The sequence below is a fragment of the Carassius auratus genome, chromosome 25 (assembly GCF_003368295.1).
Source record: "Carassius auratus strain Wakin chromosome 25, ASM336829v1, whole genome shotgun sequence".
Taxonomy (NCBI): Eukaryota; Metazoa; Chordata; class Actinopteri; order Cypriniformes; family Cyprinidae; genus Carassius; species Carassius auratus.
In genome coordinates this window covers 21887970-21900049 of record NC_039267.1, presented here as the reverse complement: position 1 = coordinate 21900049, position 12080 = coordinate 21887970, and the positions used below count along the sequence as shown (strand labels likewise).

The window sequence follows — 12080 nt, the reverse complement described above, 5'->3', positions numbered from 1 at the left end:
TCATTGTAAAAATGAATGCTTGTAAATGTAAACTGATATTTCCTACTGACACACTACAGCAAAAGTTAAAGTTGTCAGCGTTACTGATATTCAAAAGGGTAAGCAAGCGCTGCTTTGTTTACATTTTGTATATCTGTGTTTATCTCGTATATCTTTGTTTCAGTTTCTCCTTTTGAATGACAAATATATACTATTGATAGCTACTGATATGAACATCTCATTCCTCTCACGCATGCGCAGAACTTACGTGTTAGTTTGCCGTGGGTTGTAGTCTGTGCGGTGTGTTCCTGTGAGGTGTGATTTATGCATTTACTTCACTAACTAAGCAATCAGTCGTGTCGGTACCTTGCCGTGATCAAGGACATGTGATAAGAAGCACAACACTTTCGTCACTCCCCTTCTGGTGTGAGAACTACGCCGTGTTGTCTGTAATACCTTTTGCCAGTTGTGTGTGTGATTTTTGTCAAGTCTTAAGTGCTGTAGATTAGTGTTTTTTTTTTTTTATTTGTTCTGAGCAAAATGAAAGAAAAAAATGCATGTTACAACATTTTAACACCTCCAAATCCCAGAATATCTCAATCTTCAGAATGTTAACGAAAATATGATGAGAAAAATTTTAAATACACTGCAATATAGCTAATCAGTGAAATTACAATGTTATATAGAAGTGCTTATAACTTCTAAAACAACAACCAGGAACAACAAATTCACAGCTTTCTTGAAAGCACCATATATCACTAATGGCACTTAGATAATGTCAATATAAAGCAAATGGAAAGACATTTTTTTTATGAGTTTAACTGTTTTGTCCCCCAGAAAACCGTTAATTGAAAAATGGCTAAATGCATTAACAAAGTTAAATCCAAAGGCCAAATTCTAAATTATCGATGGACCACGAGTAAACACTTCAGTCATGTAATGTTTTAGTAATTAAATTAGCCGCATGCTTCAGTAAAACATTATAATCTGAATAGCGCATTCATCGCGGGCACGTGGTCGTATTAGAAGATAATGAACAGAGACGTGAAAAACGTACATCACGTCGTTTTCATATGGATTACTTTATCACAGAATATTTGTTTTCGGCAGCACTTGTTTAGTTTAAAAGTTGACATGTCAAGCTTTTTTGCTAAAAAATGGCAGTGCGCCTTATAATCCGGAGCGCTTTATATATGGATCAAATGTTGACATTCCCTTTAGCACAGCTCCATCTAGTGGATGCATAACGCAAACCCAGTCAAACGTTTGACTGCAGTATCTTCTATTCTATGCGCCTTATAATCCGGTGCGCCCTATATATGAAAACACTTCTAAAATAGACCATTCACTGAAGGTGCGCCTTATAATCCGGTGTGCCTTATAGTGTGGAAAATACGGTAAATGCAGCTTTCTGTGCCATTCTTGCAGTGTACATTTGCCAGTAAATCATCTTGTTATGAAGTTTATATGATAGTTTGCTGCATTTGTTTAAGAGACCTTTGGTTTAATTCTCCCATGAGTGTGAAATGTGACAGCTGATTCCCACATTACATGCCTGCTGCAATAGTTTGAGAGCACAGGATGCTGCCATTGACACAACACAGCTCTCTCTATGGGCCTTCGCTTATGTCGCACAACACACACTGGGCTTTTTGTGTGCTAACTACAGCTCATTAGGATCTCCAGAGAGTGTAACATTAACAGCCACTTCCGGCCCAAGCAAAAATAAAAAAAACTCTCTCACTGTTCTTAAATAATTACTGAAAACTAATTTTTTATATATTTTTTTTCTCTCATAGAGCCCTAAATATTCTATAAAAGTCTTTACTTTTGTCTTTAATAAATGTCTAAACATTGACTTCAAACTTTTGAATAGAAGTGTATATTGTAAAAAAAAAAAAAATATTTGGGGGAATAAACACTGTTCTTTTTAATTTATTTATCAAAGCATCCTGAAAAAAGTATCACAGGTCCCAAAAAATATGTTGCAGTGCTTAATATTTTCTTAATATTCAGTTATATTTTTGAACGGTTTCCAATATTGATAATAAATCAGTATATTAGAATGGTGTCTGAAGATCATGTGACACTGAAGACTGGAGTGATGATGCTGAAAATACAGCTTTGCTTCATGGGAATAAATACATTTTAAAGTATATTAAAATAGAAAACTTTTTTTAAAGTGCAATAATATTTCACAAAATGATTTTTTTTCTGTATTTTTAATCAAATAGATAAAGCCTTGATGAACATAAAAAAATCAGCAGTGTAGACACCATATACTGGGATGAAAACAAGGCTGTGATGGATAGACTTTAGCTTTTATAAATGGTACGTATCCTGTACGAGTTACAAGATCATGTTAAACACGCAATTTTATAAATTTTTTATGGAGCTTTTATCAACTAAAAGATTTTTGGAATGATATTTTGTCAGCTGAACAGTTGGCGTGTTGTTGAACTAAGTAAGTCATGTCATTTATTTATATTGCGTTTTATACAATACAGATTGTTTCAAAGCAGCTTCACACAATAAACAAGAAAATAACAGTATTAATAATACAAAGTTCTTAAATTGACACGAATACAATTGCAGCTGTAAAACAGCTCTAAAAAGACAATAGTGTAATTATTCAGCTTAGTTTAATTTAAAGGGTTAGTGCACCCAGATAGCAAAATTATGTCATTAATAACTCACCCTCACGTTGTTCCAAACCGTAAGACGTCCGTTTATCTCTCAGTGCCTCCATTGAAGCTGTGTGTACGGTATACTGTCCATGTCCAGAAAGGTAAGAAAAACATCATCAAAGTAGTCCATGTGACATCAGAGGGTCAGTTAGAATTTTTTGAAGCATCAAAAATACTTTTTGGTCCAAAAATAGCAAAAACGACGACTTTATTCAGCATTGTCTTCTCCTCCTTGTCTGTTGTGAGAGAGAGTTCAAATCAAAGCAGTCTGGATATCCGGTTCGCGGACGAATCATTCAGTTCACCAAATCAAACTGAATCGTTTTAAACGGTTCGCATCTCCAATACACATTAATCCACAAATGACTTAAGCTGTTAACTTTTTTAATGTGTCTGACACTCCCTCTAAGTTCAAACAAACCAATATCCTGGAGTAATTCATTTACTCAAACAGTGCAATGACTGAACTGCTGTGAAGATGAACACCGAGCCGAGCCAGATAACGAACAAAAGATTGGCTCGTTCACGAGTCAAGAACCGGTTGCATCGGTGTTCGGATCACCAGTAGTTCTTTGGGACAGTTCGATTCAATAAACCGGTTGAAGAAAACGGTTCACCGGTTCTTTTGCGCTCGGCGTAATGGCGTCATTGGCGATGATTGCCCTTGATTCAAGCCTTAGGTTTACCCGCACCCATAACACTAGCACAGAATCAGTTCAGAATCAATCTCCAAAAGAATCAGTTCAGTTCAGACGCTCTGTGTGTCGCTCTGCTTCACGCTGAATCACACATGCGCAGTATCATCAACTCCTCGGTTCTCGAATAGGACGCGTCTGACAGAAATGGTTCTTGACTTGAGAATGAGTTAGTCTGTTGTTCGTTATATGGCTCGACTCGGTGTTCATCTTCAGTTCTCTCTTCACAGTGATGCAATGAATGGTTTCCACATTTTCAAACATTTAAAATGCGTGAAAATAAATATTTTAAATATCACTCTTGAAATTACCTGTACACTAAATAATCTATCCCTCATACTTCCATAACAATAGCAGTCTATTTATTTAGTGGTCCAAGTTAAAGTCATTATGTATATTAATGACAACATGGGACAAATACAGTGTAATTCAGTGGAGGCAGGTGCTGCGCGATGAGGGTACATGTACCGTCAGACAAAATCACGTGCACAGTTATCAAAGGCACGAGTGCACGTACATTCGTGGGAAACGTGTTCGGCAGTTAAAGACACTATGCGGCGCGGCGAGTCTGTGGAGTGCGTGTCATTGTAATGGAATGTGCTCAGTAATTAAAGAGGGAGGATGGCATTTTTGTTATTCGGTCTCTTATTTGGAAAACCAGAACTGTTTTCAGAACCAAAACTTAGAAATTGGTCACGGTTCCGGTTCTTTTAAAAAAAACAGAACTGGATCTGAATAGGAACCGGTTCCCGGTTCTCAACCCTAGTCCTGACTGATGTCAGAATTCCTTCTGGCATGAACTGTTCCTTTAAGAGAAGGAAAGTTTTAATTCTGTGGCCAGTTATAAGGACAATTGAGTCTTCTACTCTTCTTGGTTCATCCTCTCTCTCTATGCCTTTATTTTTCTCTCCTTCTCTCTGTTTCTTTGAGGCTTGGTTTGGGTCTAATGGCTCTGTGGAGGGAGTAAAGATGATGTCATGGTTTTCTTACTTTTTTCTACCTTTTTTAGTCATAGAAACTGCTGAGGGTGGGGCATGCTGACACACATGCTAGTTTTAACACCCCCTCATTTTTGACCATCTTTAGCCCAGCTAGGCATACAGCTGCTAATGCTTCATAAATGAAGACGTGAGATATCAGATACAGTCCACGAACACCACTGATATAATGGCTTAACGGAAAAAGGACACAACTATGGTAAAATGGCCATTGTGAGATGCCAGTTTAAAGTTTGCTCAGTCAGAGCACTTGGCTGCAACCACAGGAACGCCTCTTGAATTTAAGATTAAGGCCCATAGGAAAATGGCAAACACTCATGGTCTTCAGTGCGTCATTGCGTTTTAGTGCTTTTTTTGTTTTGGTTTTTTTTGATGGAGAGAATCTTTATTTTTCTTCCTACAACTTTAAACACTTCCTTTAAAAGTGATTAGATGTTAAAATACTTCCTCTTATGCAAGCTACATATGCAGAGACAACTATAATAAAGCCTTTATGGGTTAGTTACCTTAAATGTATAAGTACTGTGTTTCTGTGACTCTCCAATGACCAGTGGTGTGAGTTTGGGGCAGTGTTACCTGCTTGATGGGACAGATGCTTATGAAAGCCAGGTTTTATTTAATTTTTCCATTTAATGGCACTTGTTGCAGAAATTACATACTTCACCTTTCAATAACAAGCATAGTGGATGAGAAAAAATAGAATTACATTATATAAATTGATCAAAAGTATATGCAGATAATTAAGACTTGATTAAGTACAAGAAGTTACTTCCTGGAACCTAATTTTCGTCAACATTTAATTGGGATTGATTTTTAAATGCATTTTTTGTTTTATATAAATTCATAAGTTTGTTTATATAAAATCGGTCATTGATAAGTGTATTTTTGAACCTGGACCAAAACCAGTCATAAGGGTCCATTCTTTTTAAATTTACACATCATCCAAAAGCTGCATAAATAATATTTCTATTGATGTATGGTTTGTTAGGATAGGACACTATTTGGTTGAGATGCAACTATCTGAGGGTGCAAAAAAATCTAAATATTAAGAAAATTACCTTTAAAGATGTTCAAATAAAGTTTTTAGCAATGCATATTATTACCCATGCTACTTATGACTGCTTTTGTGATCCAGGGTCACATTTGTGAAATTCTGTGCATTAAATTTTCTCGCAAAAAAAGCACAAGGTTTCATTATGTCAATCCTGTTACTTTTCTGAAGGTATAGTTATATTCCAGCATGGACTAAAATAGATTAATTTAGCCTGTGGTTCAAAAAGTGCGCTGTTCATTTTGCTTTGTAATGTCATCTTTAAGAAAAACAACTTTTTTCAGTTTGCTTTTGACTTGCTTTTGATATATATATAGTTATGCCCCTCTAAAGCACACGCACTGGGCGGATAAAAAATTAAACTTCCGTGCACCACACACACACACACACACACACACACGTGCGCACAGAGTAAACACAGCAATGGTGGGGGAATAAAGGTGCTTTTGTCCGGTGGGGGGCTGGGCCATCTGGAGCGCCCATGAATGTTCACTTCAGTCCGCTCAGACATCACGCCTCCCTGTGTACTTTCACAGCTCCACTAGAAGAGGATGGAGGCATGGGTGGGGTCGGGATTGGGCGGATGGAGACAGCCAGTGAGATCATTGGAACACAGTGTGTGTGTGTGTGTGTGTGCTCTCTGCCCATAGCAGGCATGTAGTATTTGGACGGCACTGGCTAGGCTCTCCAACACCTTCGTTCTGAGAGCGTGAGACAAACTCTGTGAGCTGCTGGGTTTATTGCAGTGCGGCTGGAGCTTGTATGGTCCTGCTGCTTTTTGGGTCGGTAGTATATTTGAGCAGGTTTCTGTGGGTTCTGCTGAAAAGCTTGAGAAAGCGAGTCCTAACTAGAGTGTGTGTCTCTGTTTGTCTCTCACAGTCGTCTGGAGCTGCGGTGGAGAATGACCCGCTCGGGGCTCTTCCTCCAGGCTGGGGTAAGTCCTCCTTCACGCTTTATCTTCAGGTCAGGTGTCTTCAATGAGGTCACTGTGAGCTTCAGGAGTAGACAGTGGCCTGTAAACGGGTAGGCCAAAGTTGGCTGAAACATTCATGCTCTTCTACTTCAATATTTGTAACTTTAGTACCGCATCATCTATGGATGTGTAGTAGATTTTGGTGCGTCTCTAAAATAAATGTAGCACCCGGCCGAAACCGCGTGGTTAATAGCAGTTGAATATAGGCCAAAACAGAGATGAAAATAAATTAGCAACCATTTATTTAGCTCATGCAACTTTAACATGCACTCAGCTGAAAAATTAACCTACACAGGATGATCAGGACCCCAAAGTGAAGCAGAACCTGCCTGATCAATGTCCTAATACAGAAATAGCCATGAAGTATAGTTTGGAGTTGAAATTATTGCTTGGGGCTGTGGAGTGATATGAAAGGTGTAGGACATGGGTTGGTCAAAAGCACAGAACATTTTGTGTTTCAGTAAAAGCAGGCATGTATGTAATAATTATTAAAAGTGTGTTTCTACTGTGAACTATTTAAAACCACACCTTAATATTTTTCATCGGTTGCTTAAAATTAAAACTGTGTGTGTTTCCATATGAAAACATAACAAATATTGGTTAGAGAGAGAGCGGTCTTTCTGTTAAATATGGTGAAGGATTTCTCTTGAGTTCAGCGATGTAACATTGTGAAATTGGGCTGGGAAACCTCTGCTATGCTGGGGGGGGGGGGGGTCTGTAAAAGAGGGTGTTGTGTGAGCAGTAATGTGAGGGCTACTGTGTGCTCCTCAAACTACTCCTAATGAAAACAAGATGTTAGTCGTGGAGGGAATGAGGGGGTTTTTCTGTGGAAAAGTAAAAGGCCAGCAGATTTACTCTTTACTTTTTCAGTTTTTACCACGTTAAGTTTTCTTTCTGTCTGTTACACCCAATTGAAAATCTGAAAACTGAAACTGGAGAAGTTATGCTGGTGAGATGCCGCACTGACTCGTCAGTTTTCAGATTTGACACTATCGTCAGCCTTTAGAGAGAAAAAAATCCCAATCCGTCCAAATAGGGAAGAAAAAGGTGAATAACAAGATAAATTAGGAAAAGAGCACTACAGTAAATTTGTTGAAAAGAAAAACAAATAACATAATAATTATACAGTCAAACCAAAAATGATTCAGACACCAGATATAATTTTAGATTTTCTTTTCCTAGTGGGTGCAGTACACTATAGTTAATTTATGTCAGTGAAGATAGCAAGATAAAGCAAACTGTGACATTATACCCAAACACTCTTCATACAGTGGACTACTAGTAAAATTTGGGACGAAAAATGATTCGGACGCTTTGACCTGAGCATGTCTTGCAAGTGTTTTTAATTTGCTAATGCAACCTTTTTACACCACAGTCTGAACAGAATTAAGCAATGCTTGGTAATTGGTTGAGCTTAATTAGTATTATCTAATTGTGTACTGGCAGCTGTTCAACATAATTCATTACACACCTTTCTACTTAAATCTATCTGACATTATCAAGAAGAATTAGCTTTTGACACAGTTCCACTCTGAGTTCTTCTCATATTTCATTACCATTTTCTAAACTACAGTGAATAAACTATGATAATGTGACAAATAATATCTGAATACATTTTGGTCTGACTGTATGTGTTGTTATGAGCAAATGACAGCGATTGATTATTTTGGGGCAAACAGTTCCTTTAATGACCAGTTTAATATGAATGCTGAAAATGTGCTTGTTATGTCTTCACCCAATAAAAACTTGACTTTCATTTAATGCATATTTATTGCATAACCATTGTGTGCAAAAAAAATATTTGTCTTGGGCTTTGACTTAAACAACTTATAGTAAAATGTCATTTATTTTTATATATAATTTACTTTCATTAGTTAAAATTAGTTAATTATATTTAAAACCCGATAAAATGTTTCCTAAATGTAATTTCTTTCCCTCAGAGAAACGTCAGGACAATGGAAGAGTGTACTATGTCAATCACAACACACGAACGACGCAGTGGGAGGATCCTCGAACCCAAGGGTAATCACGTCCTGCAGTCACATGACCCATGCGGTCCATAGCATATGATCTGCAGAATGTTCTGCGGCAATTATCCAATGTTGGGGAAGCTACTTTGAAAGTGCGAAGTTATGAATTATGAAGCTGTTCATAATTGTGCTCCAGTGCACTTTTGAAAATATAGTTGGCAACAATGCAAAGCTACATGCAGTAGGTGATTCAATTTCCAACTGGCGCTGAATAATGTCATGCCATGTAATGTGCCAAAAACAGCTGCAGTGCAACTTGACAGAAAAGCAGGCGAGAGTTGGCTAAAATTGTCAGCTTTAATCTGATTGGCTGATGGGCCTATTGGCCCAGGATGTGTGTTCACCGCCCACTAGGAAACTAAGTCCTGGTTACTGTCAAAATAAGCGCTTCTGAGGGAGTCAGAATCTAGTCACTGGATCTAGTCGGCTTTACATGTCAGTCAGAGGGTCACTTCCTGTCTAAGAGGGAGTTTTTTTGCCATGCAGTGTGTACACACTTTTTATTCCTAGTAGGGTTGTGACGGTGAGGAAGTTTTCCCACCAGAGAATCATCATGTGAGGACACCAGTAATAGCAGTATCACCTGGGGAGGGAAGGGATAGTTCGTTAGCTTTCCCTCTTTCCCTGGCTTTTCTTCTCTTTTTAATAGCTTGTAAACACTGTGCGCATTTAGCTGCAATTCTGCATCAATTGATAAAATGAACAACAACAAAACAGTACATAAAATAAGTAGTGCTGTCAAACGATTAATCACATCCAAAATAAAAGTTTTTGTTTGCATAATATGTGTGTTACAGTATGTGTACATGTATTGTGTATATAAATACACACAGTATGTTATGAAATATTTGTCTATATTATTCATATTGATTTAATTTATATTATAAATATATTTAATATAGAAACAACCTACTTTTTCTAATATGTGTGTGTGTGTTTATATTTGTATCTATCTATCTATCTATCTATACAATACACACAAATACAGTATATTATGTAAACAAAAACTTTTCCTTTGGATGCTATAAAGCGCGATTAATAGTTTGACTACTAGAAGTAACATATAAACCTACACAAAGTATAAATATGAGAAAAGAAGAGAAAATCAGCAAGCGCGGTGGAATATCCATCATCTTAGATAAATGGCTGAAGTCAACGGGTTTAACGACATCCAGAATAAATGTAGGTGCTTTTGCATTTAGTTTCGAAGCTAAATCTTCCGCTATCGTCTTGTCTTTTTTTATCTCACCCTCCTCATGAGATAAAAGAAATCTGACTTGTGCTGCTGATCTATGCACACTGCATTAATTGTGTCCTCTGTTCTCTAACCGAACAAAATGAGTGATGTAACCGGTGTTGCGACTATCGCAGCAAACCTAATGTGTAAAACTGCGCGATGTTTAAGGTAGCTGTCTGCTCAAACTAAACGAATACCACAACTCATCCTCTGAAGCTGCAAAACATTCTTTGTTTGCTCATTTTTATTTTTACATTGTTTATTTGTTCATTGCGTCTCAGATTTTCCTGCAGCACGTCATGTAATGTAGTGTTAAGCGTCTAGCAGGGTGCGCTGCTCTCACTGCCCTCCTCCGTTTGCAGGATGATCCAGGAGCCGCCCCTGCCGCCCGGCTGGGAGATGAAGTACACAGCAGAGGGGGTGCGATACTTTGTGGACCACAATTCTCGCACCACCACCTTTAAAGACCCCCGGCCAGGCTTTGAGTCAGGGTAAAGCTCACACACGCTATAGTTCAGACTGCATGCTCTGATTGTTTGTGTAGGCCGGAGACAGATACTGTAGATCAAGCACCTGATGAAACAGGTTCACAGCAGCTCTCCAGTTTGTGGACGGTTCGAAGCCTCTCTCATGGGTTTATCAGTATCTAGACAGCAGGTGGTCCATGCAGTGTAGGTGTATGATTCATAAAGATTCAATTTCATATATATAAACTATACATACTCTACCGGTCATTATTCCCAGTTTGGAATAATTATGATTTTACATGTTTTTTGATCTTATGCACACCATGGCTGCATTTATTTGATCATATATAAAGTAAATACAGTAAAATTGTGAAATATTTGTATAATTTAAAACAACTATTCTATTTTAAAATATATTACGTTGTAATTTATTCCTTTGATGCAAAGCTGAATTTTTATTTCATTTTCAGTGTCACATGATCCTTCAGAAATCATTCTTATATGCTGATTTGCTGCTCAAGAACTGTTTGCGTTTACAAAAAAAGGAAATAAATGAGATTAAAATACATTTAATTGACTTAAAGTGACAGTAAAGACATCTATAATGTTACAAAATATTTCTACTTCAAATAAATGCTGTTCTCCTGAACTGTGTCAGTGTTTCCACAAAAACATTAAGCAGCCAAAAGAACCAAAACAAAAAAACAACCTGATTTTACATTTACAATAATAGTGATATTATAAGGATTTCTGAAGGATCATATGACATGAACAACTCAGCAAAAATTCAACTTTGCCATTACAGCAATACATTGTTTTAAAATAGAAATAATTTCTTTTTGAATTGTAATAATATTTCACAATATTTCTGTTGTAGTGTATTCTTGATCAAATAAATGCAGCTTTGGTGAGAAGGAGAGACTTCATTAAAAACATTAATCCTAATTATTCACTTTTGACTGGTCATGTATAAGTTGTTTATATTTGATATCCTCTCACAGAATATTAGTTATTTATTTCCTTTCCTTGTTTCTCTCATACATCTCTTGTTGTTGTTGTCTCATTCCTCAGAGTTTCCTCTTTCTAAACTGATCTGTCGTGTGCTTGTTAGCACAGCTGTGCAGCTCAACACAAGATTGAAAATAAAACACTAGCTTCTCTAATATTTTGTATTCTATCTATTTGTTTTCTTGTTATGTATTACACAATTAACAAAGGCAAAAAAAGGCCTTGGACACTAGCTTTCTCTATTGTTTTCTATTCTATCTGTTTTCTTTTTGTTTATTATATAATAAAACTGGAAAATAAAACACTAGCTACGTGTACTACGTTAGGCTAACGGAGACTTGTCCTAGCACTTGCGTATCATTGCTCTTTTGTTGTTTTTGATTGCTTCCATTGTCCTCATCTGTAAGTCGCTTTGGACAAAAGACGAGCTGTAAATTACAGATCGTTCTCTGATCTGAATCTTCACTGATGTGTCATTTTGACCTGTTTATGGAAGCGGTGACGTTATTCTGCCGCTGGTAGAGTTTGTCCAGTCTTCATGGCTCATGTTGTCACGTCTGAGGCACCTCACTCATGGAATAAAGGACATCTGAAAGATCTCATAGTGCTTTGTTTGCTGTTTAGCTCAAGACAGGGTGGATCTCCGGGTGCGTACGACCGCAGCTTCAGGTGGAAATATCACCAGTTCCGCTTCTTGTGTCATGTGAGTTGTTCAGATCGCTCTGGGTCTTGATTTTTGTCACTTAGCATCAGCAAGTTCATGTATGACCTGCTATTTCTTCTCTCTCTGCGCAGTCCAACGCGCTGCCCAGTCACGTGAAGATTTCTGTGTCCCGACAGACTCTCTTTGAGGACTCATTTCAACAGGTGCGTCTTCATTTCAGGCCAGGATGAGAACTACGTTTTCAGAATCATTCTAATTCTATGAGAACAGCGAAGGTCACACCTCCAAATC

General features: G+C 37.5%; 1 protein-coding gene across 3 annotated transcripts in view; it reads left to right on the top strand.

The window, feature by feature from the left end:
- Positions 1–12080, top strand: part of LOC113043654 (NEDD4-like E3 ubiquitin-protein ligase WWP2) — a 45240-nt gene that overhangs the window by 24066 nt on the left and 9094 nt on the right. Inside the window, exons 1-6 of one of the 3 annotated variants that reach the window (XM_026203163.1) lie at positions 6039–6192; positions 6290–6344; positions 8324–8405; positions 10013–10141; positions 11750–11828; positions 11921–11992. In XM_026203163.1, coding sequence (XP_026058948.1) covers positions 10014–10141; positions 11750–11828; positions 11921–11992 — 279 coding nt within the window. In that variant the 5' untranslated portion in view covers positions 6039–6192; positions 6290–6344; positions 8324–8405; position 10013. Of the gene's footprint in view, positions 1–6038; positions 6193–6289; positions 6345–8323; positions 8406–10012; positions 10142–11749; positions 11829–11920; positions 11993–12080 lie in introns of those variants that run through there. The other 2 variants (XM_026203161.1, XM_026203162.1) reach the window with 2 other exon arrangements.